The following is a 22,219-nucleotide window of genomic DNA, read 5'->3' on the forward strand; positions in this document are numbered from 1 at the left end:
CCATCAGACACCCCCACAGTTCACCCCTCTCCTCTTCATCCCATCAGACACCTCCACAGTTCACCTCTCTCTCCTCTCCATCTCATGACACCCCACAGTTCACCCTCTCTCCTCTCCATCCCAGCAGACGCCTCCACAGCCAGCCTCTTGGGCATTATGGCGTCTGCACCCGTACTGTGGTGAACATGTGAAATCCAACTGAGCCTTCTCCAAGCTTAGGTGGGAATGGTCAATTCAGAAATCAATTCTAAAACTAAGATAAATGAGGAATTGGATTAGGAGAACATGTTTGGATATGAATATTCACCTGCTACACATTAAAAATGCAGATATTTAAATGTGCCCAGATGGAAAGGACCCCAGGAGTGAACGTTACGAAAGGGCTGTGCGTAATGGAACAGGATGCAGAGACGACATCACGGTGCCAGCCACAGTCATGGGTGGTGCTGGGAGTTCACGTGGGTGAAACCCAAGTCGTTCCCAGCACAGTTAACACGACTCTGGAGGCCAGGAGAATGAAGACAGCACATGGATGTGTATGTGCCTCCTCAGTCTTGTCTTTCCTGTTTCATCTGAGGTCCCTGTGATGTGCTTCTGACATCTCCACTGTTAAAATCCTTCAAGGAAATTTTGTCCACACTCACTACAACTTAGTGTGCCCTTGTTTCCTGGAAACACAGGGTTACAGAGTGGCAACTATGGGAGTTCTCCCAGTCCTGGCCGTTTTCTTCCTTTTTCTCCTCTCCCCATAGTATCTACTCTGGCCTCAGCCACTGCCCTCCACAGAGCAGTGCCACGGGGTGAAGGCCACGGGGCTTGGGGCTGAGTTACCTTCAGCTGAGAGCCTTGGTGGCTTGTGCAGCCTCCAGCACCTCACCTCCCTGAGCCATGTTTCTGTCCACAAAACAGGCATCATCAGAGCTTCCCTGAGTTCCGTAGCTGAGCTTCGGCAATGCCATTGAAAATGGGTAAATGAATTACATTGGAATCCATAAAACGTAAAGGAATATAAGATAAACTAAGGTGCTAACAGGCAATAGCAAAAATGTGGTGATACCTTCTGGTAACAAATTTTTTTTTTTTTTTTTTTTTTTTTTTGCAGAAATTTTCATTACATTAACCCCAAAGAGTGACCCATGGGAGTTTCGGGGACTTTCAGGTTAGTTCCCGGCAGGCAGGGTATGGTCTAGACCCATCACACAGCTGCTGTCTGCGTTTTGTCATCCACACCACGGTGTCAGATTTAAGGAAAAAGAATGATTGGGGCACGCATAAATCGAGTTTGGCAGAATGCCTGACATTTGTTGGACTGATCAATGAAGCAATAAATCCTGGATAAATGGAAGAATGGACCCAACTGTTGCACCATCTCTGCTGAGTGGACAGCGGCACGGGGGCCACGGGCAGAGTCAGACCTGTGTCTGCCGAGTGGACGGCGGCACGGGGGCCACGGGCAGAGATGGATTTGTGTTTAGAACAGGAGTAACTTAGGCAGCATGTCTCACCCGTTTTCCTCACATCTGATCAGATTTGAGGCTGTGGAATGCTTTCTGGTCAGGTGTTAAGGGTTGTTGGTGGGTGAACTCCCAGAGGGTTTTGCCAGTGTTTAGGTGATGCTGTCAGGGGGCCTCGGGCTCACATCCCTTCGAAAATCCCTGGCTTTTCGAAGAGTTTCAACTACATTGGGTGATGGTGTGAGTTTTGCAAATGTAAAGTTCTGGGAGCGTCCTCTGAACATCGTTAGCACTGGAGCCTCGTACAGGACTCTGGGCCAGTCCCTGATGTGAAGAAAGGAAGGAGACACCGTCTCTGCCACTGAAGAATGAGGTGATAACGATCCTGGGGGACCCGCAGCAGCGATGGTGAATGAGTGGGAGAAGGAACCCATTAACATGAAAATGCCTTTCATAATTCTTAAAATTACGAAATAATTCTTAAAATTCTTAGTTCCTGCCCATGGTCTAAAAAAGGCTTTTTTTTTTTCTTCTTTTCACGCTTTGCTTTCAAATGTATAGAATCATGAAGTGAATCACAAACGTTTAAAGTGTGAAGTTATCAATGGCTGTTTAGCTGGGGGTCCAAAACCCCAGGACTGAGGCTGGTCTGGCAGCCCTGGACTCACGAAGCATAGCTTCTGCATGTGTGTGCTTTTCCCCTGGAAGAGGTCTCACATAATTCATAATTCCCCTAATGTCTTTAAGTGCCCCAAATAAAAGGTGGGTGAGAGCCGACATCCAGTCCAATCCTTCACTTGCCTGTTGGAGCAGATGGGTCAGACAACTTGGCTCTGCTCCCAGCTCCGTCCAGCTCCCCAGCCCCTTCCTGGTAATCATGTTTCCTGGTTGTTTCCTGGCTTACAAACACCTCCTCCCCATTTCCTTCCAACAAGTCTAAGAGCTTCCCCAGGGTAAGACTTTGGCTTTGTTCTCAGCCACTCGTCCCACAAGCTGGCACCGACCACCCTCTGGAAGAAGAGGAGATGGATGGGCCTGGGCTGGGCAGACATAGGGCCTGGTCTCAGGGCATGTCTTGTCTGCCATTCCAACACTATAGCGCTTGAATTTAGTTGAACTAGGCAATAATGATAGAGTTCGGATTTGTTAAGTTCTAATTTGTAAGATTTGGTTGCAATTTAAAATTTCACTTTTTCATCTTGTAAGTCAACAGTAATGAACAACTGGAAACATTGGAAGAGGTCACATGGTCACTGGTTCATCGCTGGGTGCACCTGGCGTGGAGAGAGACGATACAGGGAGGGCCCTGCGGCCTGGGGCTCTGTGTCTGACGTGTGGGTATGATTAATATCTCTTATGTGGCACTGGCCAAGGCTGAGAAGCAGCTCCGCCCTGGCTGTCCACTTGCCCAGGACCACACAGCTGGCCGCCGGAGGCGGGGGGGGGCGGGGGGCTTCCAGGCAGTTCTTGGCATTAGCTCCCAAACTAACCTGTGGGACTAGCCGGCCGCGGGAGGCAGTTCTTGGTATTATCACCCGAACTAACCTGTGGGACTCAAGATTCACAGCAGCTGGCTGTTGAGAGTAACAGTCATATTTTCATGGTTCGTAGGAACTGCTGATTTCCCAAAGAGTTTTATCTGTCTATATTTTCAAAATTAAATTTATTAATAATAAATTTTGGGCAAATATGTAAAGTGTAGGGTTTTATCTTTATAAAGCTAGTCTACTTCCTCCCTCCTCTACAAATATGTGTTGCCTAGAAATGCACTTATAAAGTTATAGACAATGACAAAATTCCCTGTTAACGATTTTTACTCACAAAGACATTCAAACACACACCCGTATGCACACATTCATACAAACAGAGACGTGTGCTTGTCCTGAGGATAATTTGAATGATCAGAAAGATACAACAGATCACATTGGCTTTAAAATTTGAAATGGAAGTTGCCCAAGCATACTTCCTTAATTACTATGTGATTAATAAATAGCCAAAGCTCTGGTTGTTCTAAACCAAACCAAACCAAACCAACCAAACAAAAAACTTGAAAATTGATGGCCATGGTGTCTACTATTTCCGGCTTGGGAATTTGGTTTAAATGGATGGCACTCAGCTCACGGCGAAGGGGTTTTGCAGAGGGAGCCCGCGGACAGTGGGAAGCGCTTGGAGTGGGAAGGCAGCTGGCCTCACTTACGTCTGGTGCTCTCCAAGCGGTCTCTGTCCGATGGACTTCAGCAGCGGCTCCGGTCGGATCGCCGACTTTGGTGACGTCTTGGGGCTGGAGTCTGACTCTCCGCTCTCCTCGTCCCCCATGGCTTTAATGTAACTCCCGCTTCTCATTCTCCTGCAGGGAATCTCTTCATCTTTGCCACCGGTGGGGTACCCTCCCCACTCGTCCTGAGGCACCTAGGAGCAGACAGACACGAAACACGTCAACTTTATCACTGAGAACGGTGGCATCAGCTCCTTTTTGGAAACAAATCCTCTACAATTCCATCAAAATATATCTCTTTACGGTCATTTATCGGTTAAAGTCAGATGCAAAAAAATGCATACCCTAAAAGGATATGAATAAAAACATTGGTTTTTCTTCATTATAAGTGATAGGTAAACATATGGATACAGTGAGAACATGTGAGAAAAGTAAGAGAAGAAGGAAACTTGCAATCTCAGCAGCTGGGAGAAAGCACTGGCTAAAATTTAGTTTATCTCCCTCTGGTATAAGAGGAAACTGAAACTTGAGAAACTGAACGAAGAAAAAAAGGAAGAAAAAAAAGAAAACAAGGGAGAAAATGCCTATCTTGTTGTCCATTTATATCTTATTTGCAAGGAAATAAAGGAGGACAGTTTTAACTCCAGAAGCCGAGTTCTATCACACATGCAAATTCTCAGCACTCAGAGTTGCAAAAGGATCTTGTCCAGCCACATCATATGCCAGCTGATATACAACTAAGCACCTGCGCATGGAATATGTCTGCCTGTTACAGAACTCAGCACCCGTTCATATTGTATACCTGTGTGGTACAGAGCTGAGCGCCCGTTCATGTTGGATATCTGTGTGGTACAGAGCTGAGCGCCCGTGCATGTTGGATACCGGTGTGGTACAGAGCTGAGCGCCCGTGCATGTTGGATATCTGGGTGGTACAGAGCTGAGCGCCCGTGCATGTTGTATATCTGTGTGGTACAGAGCTGAGCGCCCATTCATGTTGTATATCTGTGTGGTACAGAGCTGAGCGCCCGTTCATGTTGTATATCTGTGTGGTACAGAGCTGAGCACCCGTGCATGTTGTATACCTGTGTAGTACAGAGCTGAGCGCCCGTTCATGTTGTATACCTGTGTGGTACAGAGCTGAGCGCCCGTGCATGTTGTATACCTGTGTGGTACAGAGCTGAGTGCCCGTGCATGTTGTATATCTCTGTGGTACAGAGCTGAGCGCCCGTGCATGTTGTATACCTGTGTGGTACAGAGCTGAGTGCCCGTGCATGTTGTATATCTCTGTGGTACAGAGCTGAGCGCCCGTGCGTGTTACATACCTGTGTGGTACACAGCTGAGCGCCTGTGCGTGTTACATAACTGTGTGGTACACAGCTGAGCGCCTGTGCGTGTTACATACCTGTGTGGTACACAGCTGAGCACCTGTGCGTGTTACATACCTGTGTGGTACAGAGCTGAGCGCCTGTGCGTGTTACATACCTGTGTGGTACAGAGCTGAGCACCTGTGCGTGTTACACACCTGTGTGGTACACAGCTGAGCGCCTGTGCGTGTTACATACCTGTGTGGTACAGAGCTGAGCACCTGTGTGTGTTACATACCTGTGTGGTACACAGCTGAGCGCCTGTGCGTGTTACATACCTGTGTGGTACACAGCTGAGCGCCTGTGCGTGTTACATACCTGTGTGGTACACAGCTGAGCACCTGTGCGTGTTATACCTCTGCCTGGTATGGAGCTGAGCACCTGTGCGTGTTATACTTCTGCCTGGTACGGAGCTGAGCACCCGTTCATGTTATCTATCTGTGTGGTACACAGTTGAGCATGTTATATGCCCGCCTGGTGCAGACTTGAGCAACCACGAATGTTGTATATCTGTGTGGTATAGAACTCAGCACCCGTTCATGTTATATATCTGCATGGTACCAAACTGAGCAACTGTGCATGTTACACATCTGCCTGGCACAGAGGTGAGCATCTATGCCATTATATATCTGCCTGGCACAGAGGTGAGCACCTATGCCATTATATATCTGCCTGGCACAGAACTGGGCCCACATACATGCTATATACCTGCCTTGCACACAGCTGAGAGCCCACACGTATAATATGTCCACCTGGTTCAGAGCTGGGCATGTGCACGTTACATGCCCGCCTGGCACACCATCGGGCACCGGCACTATATGCTCTGCCTTGTTCGGAGCTGGATGGGTGTGCATATTTTATCCTGCCAGGCGTGGGGTTGAGCAGCCCCCTATGCTGTGTATCTGACTGGCCCAGAACCGAACCCGCGTGCATTTTATATCTCACCCACAACGGCCCCACAGGCTGCCTGCTGTGTGTTTGTGTTAAGTGTCTCTCTGAGGGGAGGGTAAGCCATGAAGACGACAACGCGGGCCAATATTCTGTTTCCATCCACCATCTGTGAAACTGGAAACCCGACGCGGCAATGAGCAAAACGTCACGGAACTGGAGCGCGGTGGTTTGCGCCGCGGGAGCTGCTCTGTGCGGCTCAGGACATGGTTTCTTTTCCCCACGGTTCATTAGCTTTGAACAGCTCCCCAGAGGCTCTGGATAAAGTTCACTCCATAGGTCAAATTCACATTACAAAAGCAAAAGAACACAGCATGCAATCGCTGAGCGTAGAGAACTCCAAAGCTTTCCATAGCAACCGGATCATCACCCACCGTCGGTAGTCAGGGAACTAACGTAGTGTGTTCTTCATGCTGGAGAAGAGAATCTCCCCAAATGCTGTTTACAGAGAAAGAAAATAAAAAATTTCCATATTTAAAAAGTCTTCAGACAGGGTATTTTTTTCCCCTGCTGTAAAATATTTAGATACTGAGGTATATTCTTTATATCATCGTAAAAGGAACCTGCTATCTTTCCAGTGTCCATATTGCCTGTGAGTCGATCGATAGCACGACCAGCAGGAATCTGCGTGGCTGGTGGTAAAGGCAGGTCTTTTGGCTGAAGGCCCCTTTATTCATTCCTAAATGCCGTGCCACACCAGCGCTCTGGCAGATCTGACATCTTCCACATTGCAGCCCAGGACAGGAGCCAAGGCAGAGGGAAAGCCATGCTCATTTCTGTCACTCACATATCCTGGACTTCCAGCCTGGACGAGCAGGAGCTCCCCTTACCATGGACCCCGTGTGGCAAGGGATCCTGAACACCACACAGTCCCGCAGTAACAAGGCACAGACACCCGAACACCACACAGTCCCGCGGTAACAAGGGGCAGACACCCGAACACCACACAGTCCCGCAGCAACAAAGCACAGATACCCGAACACCACACAGTCCCGCAGTAACAAGGCACAGACAGCCAAACAACACACAGTCCCGCGGTAACAAGGGGCAGACACCCAAACAACACACAGTCCCGCAGTAACAAGGGGCAGACACCCAAACAACACACAGTCCCGCAGTAACAAGGCACAGACAGCCAAACAACACACAGTCCCGCGGTAACAAGGGGCAGACACCCGAACACCACACAGTCCCGCAGTAACAAGGGGCAGACACCCGAACAACACACAGTCCCGCAGTAACAAGGCACAGAGAGCCAAACAACACACAGTCCCGCGGTAACAAGGGGCAGACACCCAAACAACGCACAGTCCCGCAGTAACAAGGGGCAGACACCGGAACACCACACAGTCCCGCAGTAACAAGGGGCAGACACCCGAACAACACACAGTCCCGCAGTAACAAGGCGCAGACACCCGAATAACACACAGTCCCGCAGTAACAAGGTACAGACACCCGAACACCACACAGTCCCGCAGTAACAAGGTACAGACACCCGAACACCACACAGTCCCGCAGTAACAAGGCGCAGACACCCGAACACCACACAGTCTCGCAGTAACAAGGCGCAGACACCCGAACAACACACAGTCCCGCAGTAACAAGGCGCAGACACCCGAATAACACACAGTCCCGCAGTAACAAGGGGCAGACACCCAAACAACACAAAGTCCCAAGGTAACAAGGCACAGACACCGTAACAACACAAAGTCCCAAGGTAAAAAGGTGCAGACACCTGAACAACACACAGTCCCGCAGCAACAAGGCGCAGACACCCGTACAACACACAGTCCCGCAGCAACAAGGCGCAGACACCCGAACAACACACAGTCCCGCAGCAACAAGGCACAGACACCCGAACAACACACAGTCCCACAGTAACAAGGCGCAGACACCCGAACAACACACAGTCCCATAGTAACAAGGCACAGACACCCGAACACCACACCGTCCTGCAGTAACAAGGCGCAGACACCCGAACAACACACAGCCCCACAGTAACAAGGCGCAGACACCCAAACACACAGTCCTGCAGTAACAAGAAGCAGACACCCAAACACCACACTGTCCCTCAGTAACAAGGCGCAGACACCCGAACAACACACAGTCCCACAGTAACAAGGCGCAGACACCCGAACAACACACAGTCCCTCAGTAACAAGGGGCAGAAACCTGAACACCACAGTCCCTCAAGCCCCTGTGGGTCACAGTGCAGGTAGATCACAGCTGTAGCACCCCCAAGGTGGCCCAGACATACGGCAGCTCACAGTGACACCCCAGCACCATGCACACTAGAAGATCCAGATGCTGTGATGAGGAGAGGGTTGGACAGGATGGAAAGTTCCAGATTCTCCTTCCACCCAGACTCCAAGAGGCCAAAAGGCTCAGAAGAAGGATCCTGGCCTGTGACTGTGAGCTGGACAGGCAGCGTCTGCGGTCCTCTCCAGCCGGGTTCTTCTAAAGCCTTTATGACCTGGTGCCTTTTGCCCAGGTCTGCACGGTTCAAAGAGGAACACAGACCACGCTGAAAGGGAACTGGAGGTATTGTACGTGTCTGTTCTCACACTGCTAATACAGGCATACCCGAGACTGGGCAATTTATAAAGGAAAGAGGTTTAATGGACTCACAGTTCCACATGGCTGGGGAGACCTCACAATCATGGCAGAAGGTGAATGAGGAGCAAAGTCATGTCTTACATGGCGGCAGGCGAAAGAGTGCGTGCAGGGGAACTCCCCCTTATAAAACCATCAGATCTCAGCAGACTTAGTCACTATCATGAAAACAGCAAGGAAAGATGCACCCCCACGATGCAATCACCTCCCACCAGGTCCCTCTCACGACACATGATGACTATGGGAGCTGCAATTCAAAACGAGATTTCAGCGGGGACACAAACCATATCAGGTATTAATGACCTGGTCAAGGTAAAACTCCCACAGATGACACCGCAGAGCTGCAGAGCTGTAGGTCGGGTAAGAGAGAGGCCTGGGGCCTCAGCCACAGCAGGTTCTCCCAGCAAGAAATCAGCAATTAAGAAAACAGGCATACATTTGCCCATGTTTTGTTCAAATTTTGTCCATGTGAATTTTGGTTTCACATTTCCTGACAGTGAGGAAGTTGGAGCACTGAAAACAAGTGACTAAGGAAGAATGAAACATTCACAACTTTGGGGACTTGACGATTCTTATCTACGTGTCTTCAGGCCACGTGGTGGGCGGTGAAGCTCCCAGTCTTTCTGGAGATGACTGGAGGCCTTCGGACTGGTCATGTCCTTAGACTGGGCAACTTTCTTTCCATGAAGGTTCCTCAAGACAGTGCGACCCAGGGCCAGGGACTGGGGAATTGCTAATCAGGGAGAAAGGAGAAACAACAATACGACATCATAGGAGATGACTTACAATATTTATTACAACCACAGGATGGATACTACCCAGCTATCAAAAATAACATTGCAGAATGTGTATTTAGTGATGAAAAGATGCTCATGAGGGGGAAAAGCAATTTTTAAAGCACAGTGTCCACTTGACCTTTTTATGCCTTTTAAAGATGTAACTGTGTTATGTGCAGAAACAGCCAGAAGATGTGAAACAGGGGCCGTCGCTAGGAGATGAGGGTTACGGGCTTTTCAATGACTTTTCCTTATATTTTCTAAATTGTCTACATGAACCCTTATGACTTTTGTAATCAACACCCTTATTTTTAATTTAAGAAAAGCCACAGTCCTCAATGACGTTACAATTCGGTACAGGAGATGGACAAGAAATGAGGGATAGCATCATTAGGGTGGAGAAGCCAGTGTGGAGGGGACACGTGTTGAAGGTCACTGTCGGCCGACGGGAGGGGCCAGGATCAGGGAAGGTCCTGGGGTGAGGTCCGGGTTCCCTTTTGTCTGAGCTGGACCAGCAGAAGGTGCAGGCAGAGGCGACGGGGCAGAGGGAGGCCTGGCCTCCAGGCTCCTGGGCACAGGGGAGCTCGCACTGCCACCCTCCCGGGAACGCGTGAAGAGCTGGGTTCGGGAAGGGAGGCTGAGGCTGGCTGGCGGCAGATGGAAGAGCAGCTCATCTGCCATCAGAGAAGAGATTCACTTTGGCAGGTTTATGAGATTTTTTTTGTGTGTGAATTAAAAACATGTTTCCACAAAAAACAAAGTAAAGATTTTTTTTTTCAGCAGCCTGCAAATTAACTACAAATGAGACCAGCTTGTACGTTTGTTTCTGATTTAAGAAGCCAATTTCGCAGGCTTTGACAGAAGAAATTTCAATACAGAAAGAATGTCAACCAGAGTCAGTTTCAAAGCATGAATTCAAGTACCAAATCCCCATTCCAAAGCGTATGTCTGGAGACTATCAAAAGAACAGAAGAGCAATACTAAAACACCAGCCTGCCTCAGCAAACAAATCTCTCTCCGTTTGTTACAGCGTTCGAACCCTGCAGCCCTCAGCCCAGGGTGGCCAAGTGCACGCTCTGAAACCCAAATGGCTTTATGGCCTTCAGTGAAGGAATGAATAAATTTCTTTTCACGACAGCTACCAGACTCTGCAAATCCAGTTTGCAGTCCTTGCTGCATTTCACGGCAATCAATTACCCTAATTACCTCCTTGCACCTCGTGATGGGTGATGTTCATAATTTCTAACAAAAAGGCATTTTCATAAGGGTGACATCAGCATACATTTCGATGTCTCCTGTTTCTTGCTTTAGGGATAGTTCAACACTGCACAAACTGAAATATCCTTTCTTTCTTCCAAGCTGCAAAGCCCAGGTGAAAGGGGCCAGGATTCCATCACCATATTCTCTTTGAGGCGCTGGAACCGAGGAAGAACATTATCGTCCATTGCTGCACGTGCCCGCAGGCAAACGTCTTCTGCATTCCTTCAAGACTTGTGCGTGTGTGTGTATGTGTGTGTGTGTAATGTGCGTATGTGTGTGTGTGTGTGCAGGTATATGGCTGTGCATGCACGCCTATGTGCGTATGTGTGTGCATCTGTGTATGTGTCTCCCTCCTTCCGGGAGACTGTGGCAAAGGCTCCTGCCCATGCTTCCCTCCTCCCCCGCCTCCTGACCCATAGGGGTGTCCCTGGGGCCTGGGGTGTGGCCTCACCCTCCTCTGGGGCTGTGAGTTGTGAACTGTCTTTCCTACGGCTGTCTCCAAACCTGTGGGCCGCACCACAGCTGAGTCTACAAAACCCCCATCTAACCCGCCTGTGACTGGGCACACGTGACTGGGCCCCTTGGCCCCGTCCAGCTCCTCTCACCCTCATGCTGATACTAGGAATGGAAGCCACGGGCTCACGGACACCAGGAGGCCACCAACGGAGGCGCTGCATGCCCGGCATGACCCCAGCCACACAGGAGTCCCAGGATGCGTGGATGCCACACTCACCCCTCCAGGACCAAGGTGCCCGCTCCAAGCTGCTGGGAGGTGCCGGCCAACGGCTAAGTCTCTCCAGGGCGTGCCCTGAGCCCCTCAGCGGGAGAAAGCTGTCTCCCCCATGTCCCTCCCTGGGAAGAACACACAGGTTATGGCCTGAATTGTGTTACCCCAAATTCCTGTATTGAACCCTAACCCTTGGGACCTCAGAATGTGATTATTTGGAGGTGGGACCTTGACAGAGGTGATGAAGGTAAGATGAGGTCCCCAGGGTGGGCACTGATCCCATCTGCCTGGCGTCCTCCTAAGGAGGGGAGATGAGGTCACAGACAGGCAGAGAGGAGGCAACCCTGTGGGGATGCGGGGAGAGGACGGCGTGTGCACACCCAGGAGAGGCTCAGCAGGAGCTGGCCTTGGGATTCCACAGTCTTGGGCGCCAGCCGCCAGGACCCTGCAGAATGAATGTGCCTTTAGACCACCCGGGTGTGGATGCCCGTCATGGCACCTGAGCTGACTCATGTACCACCCAGGCTGGCGGCACGAAGGCAGGACGCCCACTCCTTGCCTTGGTGTGGGGACCCCTGAGTTCATACGGCACCCGAATTCTCTCAGAATTGGCCGCGACTCCTCCCCGCTGCTCACCCCTGCCCTCTGCCCCATCTGCGTCCTCGCCCCTCCATCACCATCTCCTTGTTGAGAGGACACCTGTGGCCATTGACACATCCATCTCACCAGGGGCTCTTTCCGGGACCCTGAGGGAGGTTAGGCAGGCACAGTCATAGCCGTTCATTTCCATGGAAAGCCCCTTTTCAGAGCCCCCTGGCTGCACAGCTTACAAGAAGAATCCCACGCGTCTGTCTTGTTCTAAAGCTCACGCTCTTTGGATGACACCAGCGGTTCCCAATCTGGTAATTCTGCCCCCAGGGGACACTTGGTGACATCTGGAGACGTGTTTGGTTGTCACTAAATGGGGGTGCTTCTGGCAGGTAGTGGGTGGCGCCCAGAAATGCTGCTCGACATCTCCCAGTGCATAAGACGGACCCCACAAGCATCGCCCACCCCCATCCCGCCATGCTGGGCTTGAGAAATGCGGGGTGCGTGGCTGCGCCTCCCGGGGTGCACATCTCAGTGGAAGAGATCTTCGCAACGCTGTTCAATCCACCCTGGGGTCCCTACAACAATTTAGCTTGGGCGGGAAGTTTTTCCTTTCTTGTTTGTTTGTTGTGGTTTTTCCCCTGAGCCATTGAAACCAAGTCAGGATTAGGTTTAGGGTTCAGCTGCCCACTTCATTTTCTTAAGGACAAACTTTATTCCATTTCACTCCCTAACACCAAGACAGACGAGGGATGACTTAAATCGTAGCTCACTGGCCTGAGCTCCAACAGCTCCCAGTCCTGCTGCACTTTGGGCTGGGCCAGCCGTTCCAGGATCATTCATGGACCAGCACTGTGTGTGGACCACCAAGTCCATGACAGGAGACACAGACTCAGCGGGGACAGAGAACCCTGGGGCATCCACTGCCCTAGGAGGGAGAGAACAGAGCCAGACTCTGCCCAGCTGCACACCCACAGGAGCAGACCCCTTAGCTGTCCTGGGAGGGAGAGGTCAGAGCCAGACCCCATCTACCTGCACTCCTGCAGGAGCAGAGCCTCAGCTGTCCTGGGTGGGAGAGGACAGAATGGGACCCCATCCACCTGCACACCCACAGGAGCAGAGCCTCAGCTGTCCTGGGTGGGAGAGGTCAGAGCCAGATCCCATCCACCTGCACTCCTGCAGGAGCAGAGCCTCAGCTATCCTGGGTGGGAGAGGACAGAACAGTTCCCCATCCACCTGCACTCCTGCAGGAGCAGAGCCTTAGCTGCCAAGTCGAGGGCACCGTGCCCAGAACAAGGTGACCACTTGGTGACCCTCGTTGCTTAAATGCAGCTGGTTCCTCAGGGTCTTAGATCACAGAATCCAAGGACCCAGTCACAGACCACAGGGTCTTTGTACCCAGTCACCACGAGGTCTCTGCATCCACGGCCACCTTAAGTTACATGTAGGCCGTGTCATTCTCACCCGGTAAACCTGGATAAAACAGTGCATGTGCCCACCCAGTGTTCCATGTTCACACGAGTCATGATTTCCAATGCGCTTTTCAGGACACTGTCTTGCATCTCATCACAAACTGAGGCATGCAGGATCGATGAGGCAGAAAGATTTACCAGACACAAGGTTGGTCAAAAACCCGAAACCAGACACCCTTCAACATCCGTCAGCGTTTCCACAAACATTGCTGGAATTTCTGTCATGGGGATGAGAACGTGGTGGGTCCTAAGATGATGTCACTGAAATGTGACACAGCCCAGCGATCTCCCTGCCTGCCCAGCACCAAGCTGCTCCCAGCAGTGACATGCCGGGTCCCAGGACAACGGGGGGTGATGGGAGGAGTCCAGCCGGGGAGACAGTGAGTGGCCTCACGTAATCCGGGAGGCTCGAAGGCACAGGCCCATCTCCCGCACTCCTGCAGATGGTCCCTGATTACATGAATGGGCTCGGTGAGCACCAGCGTGATCCTGCCAAGCCCTGTGTGACGTTTCTCAAGGTGAGAGAGGATTCCGTGGCAGTTGGGGCTGGGGGGAAGGAAGGGGTGCCCCAGAGGCAGGGCCGTCGTGGAGGTGCCCCTCACAACACGAGCTTTGCAGTCAGGAGATGGTGTGGCCTGGGCCACAGGATGGGGAACATAGAGTGTGGGGGGCGGGCACACGTGGCTCCTGGTGCTGGTGCAGAGGCCACTGCTTTGTCCAAATGAGGCGTTTTAGGACTCACAGCAGATGGAGGGGGAAGCTGGTGGCCAGGTGTTAGTGCCGGACAGATCCAGACAAGGAACTCAAGGGGCTGTGGAAGGAGTGCAGGGCTGTGCGTTTGTGTCCAGAGCAGCTTAAAAGGGGATGAGAAGCTCCTCCCAGCCCTGGTGTTCCACTACGGGATTGGAAGTGAGGTGTGACCACACCCCAACTCTCCTATCCATTCACGGCCCAAGATCTACACCACGAGCCACTTAAAACAAAAGCTCTCCTTTCAAATTGCAAACGTGCGTTAGAGTGGAGCACGGCCCGACTGGCTGGTTCTTCCGTTCCACTGAGCACTGGTATGGCTAAGGACAGGAACCAACCACAGCCATCTCCTCTCTCACTCTTTCGGCCCTAAAACTACAAATACAAAGTTTTCTGAGAAGCTTGTCAGAACTATTGGTTTTCTGGAGTTGAAAGCACCCTATAAGCCACAACTCCAGCCTTCCTGAACAGATGGGGACCTTCCTGAACAGGTGGGGACACTGTGAGGGTGGTGGGGTGGGGGACTGGGACACCTGGGGCCTTCCTGCTTGCCAAGTTCTGGAACATGGGACACTGAGGTGCCCAGAAAGATCCTTATGCTCGAGCCAGCGTCCTCTGGAACGTTGTAGGACACAGGTGCCCCCTCGCGAATCGGTACCGAGTGTGTTGGACCCTCCTAGATACAGAGGTAAAGTGGGACAAAGACAGCACCCGGGCCCGGGAGACAGATGGCGAGCAGAGGGACCCTCCATAAAGGCCAAGGTGGAGGCCAAGCTGAGCTGAGGGTGTGAAGGAAACAAGCAGGGAGGGGCCACCTAGCACGTGGAGGTGGCCCTGTGGCGGGAGGGCCAGAGGTGGCCCAGGCTGTCCCAACTCTGATGAAACTCAGGTTCCACCCCAGACCGGGCAGAAAGAAGCAAATGGCTAGCATTGTGCATTCCATGACAAACAAACAATTTATTTATTTATTTATTTTTATTTTATTTTATTTCATTTAGAGATGGAGCCTTGCTCTGTCACCCAGGCTGGAGTGCAGTGGCGCGATCTTGGCTCACTGCAACCTCCACCTCCCAAGTTCAAGCAATTCTCAGGCCTTGGCCTCCTGAGTAGCGGGGACTATAGGCACTCGTCACCATGCCTGGCTAGTTTTTGTATTTTTAGTAGAGACAGGTTTTGCCATGTTGGCCAGGTTGGTCTTGAACTCCTGACCTCAGGTGATCCCCCTGCCTTGGCCTCCCAAAGTGCTGGGATTACAGGTGTGAGCCACCGTGCCTGGCCCCGTGACAAGCCTTTTAAATGCTTATTGTAGAGATAAGAAACAGGGGAGCCTGGCTCCGTTTTGTAAAAGATGGATGATTTTTCTAAACTACACCACAGGGATGACCTGGTGACCGGGGAGATGGATTTTTAAGACGTGTTTCTGTGCCTGACCGGAAACTTCACCAATGTAGTAGCTGAGCCTGGAAGGCAGGGATCTGCACAGCCTACAAAACAGACACGTCCTTCAGAGGAACGGCTGCGAGGAAGGGTCCGTACTCGGTGCTGGGACCCGCTGCAGAGGGCGGCAGCAGGGAGAGGCTCTGAAATACTTCACACGCGGGCGGGAAACGCTCATGGCTCCGTGTTTTCATTCCACCCCCTCCCCTCTGTGTTCTTTTCTGCCGTTTGCTTCCAACACGTGAACAGGTAAAAAGCCTGACAGGTAAAAACCCAAAGCCTAACTGGCTGCTGCCTGTGAACACGCCAAATAAAACGGGGGGTCTGAACCTCTTCAAGTCAAATAAAACCTAGGGTCCAAACCTCTTCCCCAGGAGGGCCAGGGTTGCAGCCGGGAGATGCCAGGTGGGGAGGACACTGGAAGAGGAGAAAACCAGGAGCGCAGGAGGGGGTGGGAGACTGGGATGCCGCAGAGAGGAGGCCTGAGGACAGCAGAGAAGGAGGCGGGGACAGAGGCCAAGGGCTGGAGGGGTTGCCAGGTCTTCTGTGGGAGGCAGCAGGGACCCTCCATCCCTCCATCTGACACCGCCGGGAGCCTTCCCGGGGAGGCGGCGTCTCTCCTTCCCTGCATGTCCCTGGGACTTTCTGTGGACTGTGGCATAGAGAGTCTTTTGCATCCGGAGCTAAGCCTCAGTGAATCCCTTCTGCATTCCTACAATGCTCATTAAAAGTTTGACCTTAGATGCTTAGTCTGCTGATACAGAAAAGATGAAAATAAGAGCTTTGTGAAAGAATAACGTGAGGTCAGAATTGCCTTTCAATTCCTCTTAGTCTCTGTCTTGAACTACTTAAAAACAAGAAAAAAATCTTCCTCTAATATGAACCACATACTCTGTACAAACCAAGGGTGAAAATAAAAAGTTATCCTGTCATTCAGCCGCAAGTCTTCCCAGTAAAAAAAAGGAATGTAATTTATAAACATTACTTCTCTCTTCTAATTCTTTTAAATCTTATCCATACACTAGGACCCACAGACAAATTCCTTTAGTTTCACTATTTCCTGGCTGTGAAATAAAATCTGGGTTTGTGAGGACCCAGAAACCTAAAGTTTTCTACCAGAAAGTTTAATGCAATCGACAGGAAGGGACAGTCCTGCACAGGCATCTTTGAAAACGCCAGACATCAATGCAGCTGGGTCCTAAGACAGAAGCAGTCTGAGGAGGTGGCACACAGCTCCTGATATTCAGCTTCATAGATCATTCCACGAGGGCCCAGTGGTGACCACTGGGGGACAGTGAGGAGGGGAGAAAAGTCACCAAGCTGCATCCCTGAAAGAGGTGGTTTCACTGGGAGGTGGATGTGGGGATGCAGGGAGCTTGCTACTGCAAGAAAGTGCCCTTGTGAACAAGCACCATGAAAGCCGTGGCTGCAGATGTCCTCCCATCCTCCAGGCAGTGCTTCCCAATGTTGGCACGATAACGCTCTGGGTTCAGTTTCCGAGGATGTTCACCTGAGTGGACATGAGAGGGAGGCTGGTGGCCATGGCAGGTGTTGTGCTGCATGCAGGGCCGCTGTCCCCCATGGAGAAGCAGACGAAGCTGTTTGCAGGGAAGCCCTGGTGGGTGTGAGGCCTGGTGGCTGCTTTCTCCTCTCTTTCCTGTCTCTGTCTTGTGGCCACGTCATTGAATTCCAGGGGGATTTCACCTCAATGTTGTGTCCCCAGAATCACACCTTTTCCTGGGGTCAAATCACAGCCTGTCATTCTTTTTTTTTTTTTTTTTTTTTTTTTTGAGACGGAGTCTCGCTCTGTCGCCCGGGCTGGACTGCAGTGGCCGGATCTCAGCTCACTGCAAGCTCCGCCTCCCGGGTTCCCGCCATTCTCCTGCCTCAGCCTCCCGAGTAGCTGGGACTACAGGCGCCGCCACCGCGCCCAGCTAGTTTTTTGTATTTTTTTAGTAGAGACAGGGTTTCACCGTGTTAGCCAGGATGGTCTCGATCTCCTGACCTTGTGATCTGCCCGTCTTGGCCTCCCAAAGTGCTGGGATTACAGGCTTGAGCCACCGCGCCTGGCCAGCCTGTCATTCTTTACCTGTTACTATAAAAAGACATCACATTTTGAAGTCTGGAAAAATGCGTTTTGCTGGGACAACATCTCGGCCCAACCCAGGTCGCTCCCTGCCCTGCTGGCTCTCAGCGCTCGGCAGAGTTGTGGGGGGACCCCAGGAAAAGGGAGGTTTGACCTGGCCTCTGCCCTCAAGGCTCTTACAGGCTTGCCAGGAAACCCGGCTGATGAACGTAAAGGTACCTGGTGACCCACACATGTACGGTGAGAGGCCTCGGGGCAGGGAAGTCCAGCAGTGGGTGGCCGGCTGCAGAACAACAGGACCAGAGTGTCTGAAATGACCCCATGGCACGGAACTCAGACTGACAGACACAATCAGACCAACCAGCTGGTTCCAAACAAAGAAAATCCAGGAGAAGGACGAGCGGACAGACAGGAGAAACCTCAGCCTGAACGAGATGAAGAGGCTCATCACCAGCTGCCAGGTGGGCCCCTTCTCTGGATCCTGATCCAAATAAAAGCCAACAAGAGACAGCGAGCCCTCAGGGGAATGTGACCATTGACCAGGCTGATATTGTTTTCAATATCTCATAATGCAGGTGGTTATGCTTCAAAAGAAAGCATCCTCATTGTTCTGTGTGGATCTTTTGGAGATCAACACAGGCATATTTACAGTTGTATCTGTCTGCTGTGTGGGATTTGTCGCAGTGAAGCCTGGGTGGGAAGGCGTGAGTGCAGAGGGAATGAGGCCACTCACGGAGGGATGGTGTTTGAAAGGGACTGACGGTGTGCAGGTTCATTCTGTCTCACTTCACCTTTGTGAATGATTGGTATTCCCTGCACCTACACCATGGAGTAGCTGTTGGAGGTGGAGAGAAGCGTGTGCCTGGGAGGAAGTGTGTGGGAGAAACTCCTGGGAGAAGGCAGGTCCAAAGGGCACAGGACCTGAGGAGAAGGCACGGATAGAAGGGCTGGGGAAGAGTGGTAGGCATTGGAGGCAGGTGACCCTGGGGCAAAACCTGGAGGCTCTGACAGCGTCCTGAAGTGTTCACTCAGGGAACAGACTATACACCCCAGTTACAGACAAAAACAAGAGAGCTGTGTGTCTGTGACAACGAGGAGACCGATCAGAGTGAACCCCAATTCTTTACAGCAGGTTTCTCTAAACAAGCAGACACAACTTTTGCATTTGGATATGATTAGGGTTTGCAAACAGCAAACAAAATTTGTGCCTCTTCCATTGCTATAAAATAATATTTTATGCAACTACCAATTTGTCTCTGAATAAACCTGCCTGCAAAGGCAATTTGGTTAGCATTTCCTTTCAAAACAGAGCTATTGAGACGTGGACGCTGGACCTGACGGCGATGGTGCCGCTGGAAGCATTTGCCACCACGACTCCCAGAAAGCATCACGGCTGCTGGTTCTCGCTGCCCTGTTAGTTGACTGCCCGTCGGCTCAGCCATCAACGTCCCGTTCGTTACTCCGTGGTGACATCTCCAACCCAACGTGCAGCCCACAGCTGCTGCTCTAGGCAAGCAGGAGGGATTTGTGAGTTGGGACACACAAGTTATGTTTTGTTAACAGCACTATTGACTGAGGGGAGTCTTCACTTAGCAGCATCCTCAGAAGTAGCGTGTGCTTCCCAGAGGACTTCCCCAGTAAACTCCGGCATAGCACAATTCAGAGACAGAGAGGGAAATCACATAAAACAGACAATTCCGCAATACGCCAGCTCTAGGGATGTACCTTCTTTCATTTGTTTTTGCCTTTGGTAAATTCATTTAAGCCACACCCCAGAGACACAGAGGCCTTTTCCATAATCAGGCTCTTTGTGGTGGTGGGGCTTAGAGAGGCTGCAGTCAGCTGCAGGGAGTGAACTCACAAATGTCGCCGGCCCATTTCCATTAGGCCGGTCCATCAGCTTTCACGTGGAAAACATCCACATAGGCTAGTCTGTGTTTGCTGTGGTTGTTAAACCCTCCAGCCTTAGAGGCATTAAAGAAATGGCCCACTGTGTTTAGAGGGATGGTTCCCAGGAGGAATTGGGATCTCCAGAGGCCCTCCCAGAGAAGGCCGGAGTCACGCGTGAGAGCTGCCTGTAAATAACGTCTTGCCATTCCTGCAGCCCCACACACAAAGCCATAGCGTGCGGTCAACCCTCGAGTCTACCAGCAAATGATGGATAAAGAAGACGCGGTACATACACAGGGGACACTATTCAACCTTTGAAAGAGGGAGACCTGCCACTCTTCACAACATGGGGAAGCTGGAAGAAACTGCAAAGCAGGATGAGCCCGGCACACACAGAGGCCACACGGTTGCTCTCACAGGTGGCATCTGAAACAGCTGAACTCATAGAAGCAGAGAGTGGAACTGTGGTTACCAGAGGGACTGGGGATGGGGAGGAACTGGGAGATGTTGGTCAATGGACATTTCAGTGAGGAGGGGTCAGCTCAAGAGACCTGTTGGCCAGCACAGTAGCATCAGTTAACAACCGTGTATTGAATACTTGGAAATCACCCAGAGTGGATTTTAAGTGTTCCCACCACAAAAGAAAAAACGTATGTAAGGTAATGTGTGTTTTAACAGCTCAGTGGAGCGGTCCCAGAACATATCCGTATATCAGAACATCCTGTTGCACACCCTAAATGTGTATGCAGTTGTCATCTGTCAATGAAAAATGGAATAACGACAAAACCACCCGCTGTGCCGAGTGGGCCTCCACAGGGCCCTGCGCCTGCTTACCTGGAGGTAGTGGCACGGCCTCAGGGCGGGCTTGGCCTCCTGGTGCAGCAGCGGCTTGTCCAGGTTCAGCGAGCTCTTGCGGTAGGCCTCCTTGGCCTGGCTGACCGTCAGCGTGGACCAGGAGCTGCGCTTCAGGTACTTGGCATCGGGCGTCAGCGCCAAACCCTCGCAGGCTGAGCATTTGACGTCGTTGTTGCTTTTGGAGGTCTTGAGGGACAGGTCCCCGAACGGGCTCTGCAGCGCGTCGGGGTAGCAGTGGGCCATCGGGCCCAGGTGGTGCCGGTTGAGCACGCTGGGCGTCCGGTAGGTGCTGTCGCTGTCCAGGTTGTCGTCCGAGCTCCACCAGCTGCTCACGCCGGGCCGGGGTTTGCCCTCGGGCTTGCGCTCCTTGCTCTTGCTCCTCTTGCTGTGCTTGGCGTGGTGGGCGTGGTGGTGGTCGTCCACCCGGCCGTCCGCCTTGGTGCCGTTGGCGTTGCTCTTGGAGGAGCCCTCCAGCGAGTGCGACTTGGTGAAGAGCTTCTGCACGGAGTGTACCAGGTGGCGGATCCGCCCGGGGCTCTCGCTGCGCTGCTCGGCGGCCGCGGACGTCCTCTGGTACTGCAGCGTGTGGAAGCCGTCCCGGTGCAGCGGCAGCTGCTTCTCGAACTGGTCCAGCAGGTTGGCCGGGATGCGGTTGATCTTGGTGCCCGCGTGGGCCACAGCGCAGTCGTCGCGCGTGTCGTAGTGCGAGCTGTAGTGCATCCGCGGGAAGGTGCTGCTGGACACGTGGTCGCCCAGCACCACGGGCATCATCACGCACTCCGAGTGCACCGAGCTGCGCGGCGAGCAGCGGTGGCGCCCCCCGGGGCAGCTGTCCGCGGGGCTCAGCAGGTAGGGCGGCCGCGCGTCGGGCCCGCGGTGCAGGTGCTCGCAGTCCTCGGGGGGCGCCAGACCGCACGTGTGCCCGGGACACAGCGGCGGCTGGGTCCGACTTCCGGAGAGGCCCTTCATGCTCCTGGGCGCGGGCGAGTAGCGCTCCTCATTGAAGTGCTGCGTGGGCGACCATGAGTACTGCGGGTCTGCGGGGAAACAGAAACGGCATTCAGCACCCGGAAGCGCGGCGGAAACCCCCAGGCGCGGGGAAGGGGAACGTGTGACCCCCACCGTGGCTGTGTTTTCAGTAATCAGTGTCCGTGTCTGGCCTGGGCACTCGAGAGGGCAGGTTTGTGGTTTCTGGTTTTATTTTCTTTCTTTTCTTTTTTTTTTTTTTTTTGAGACAGAGTCTTGCTCTGTCGCCCAGGCTGGAGGATAAGGGCGCGATCTCGGCTCACTACAACCTCCGCCTCCCGGGTTCAAGCGGTTCTCCCGTCTCAGCCTCCCAAGTAGCTGGGATGACAGGTGCCCGCCACTGCCCCGGCTAATTTTTGTTTGTTTGTTTGTTTTTTGAGACGGAGTATCGCCCCGTCGCCCAGGCTGGAGTGCAATTGCACGTTCTCAGCTCATTGAAACCTCTGCCTACCGGGTTCAAGCCATTCTCCTGCCTCAGCCTCCTGAGTAGTTGGGACTACAGGCAGGCGTCACCACGCCCAGCTAATTTTGTAATTTTAGTAGAGGCGAGATTTCGCCATGTTGGTCAGGCTCGTTTCAAAGTCCTGACCTCAGGTGATCACTGGCCTCCCACAGTGCTGGGATTACAGGTGTGAGTCACCGCGCCCGGCCACGCAGTTGTTTTTATATCACAAAGTGTGAGGAGTGGAGAGGGAACACTGATGTTCCCAAATGGTTAATGACCAAGATTTAGCAGCTAGTAGATTCAACAGGTCTCT

The 22,219-nt window shown here is 52.2% G+C and overlaps 1 protein-coding gene across 9 annotated transcripts in view; it reads right to left on the reverse strand.

Annotated features, from left to right (window-relative positions):
• LOC105491902 (DLG associated protein 2) overlaps positions 1-22,219 on the reverse strand; it is a 921,137-nt gene that overhangs the window by 129,185 nt on the left and 769,733 nt on the right. For all 9 annotated transcript variants that reach the window (XM_011758618.3, XM_071068682.1, XM_071068680.1 and 6 more), the window contains 2 exons: positions 20,415-21,472; positions 3,652-3,863 (listed from right to left, as the gene is read on the reverse strand). In XM_011758618.3, the coding sequence (XP_011756920.2) occupies positions 3,652-3,863; positions 20,415-21,472 (1,270 nt within the window). The remainder of the gene's footprint in view (positions 1-3,651; positions 3,864-20,414; positions 21,473-22,219) is intronic.

Source organism: Macaca nemestrina, chromosome 8 (genome assembly GCF_043159975.1).
Source record: "Macaca nemestrina isolate mMacNem1 chromosome 8, mMacNem.hap1, whole genome shotgun sequence".
Taxonomy (NCBI): Eukaryota; Metazoa; Chordata; class Mammalia; order Primates; family Cercopithecidae; genus Macaca; species Macaca nemestrina.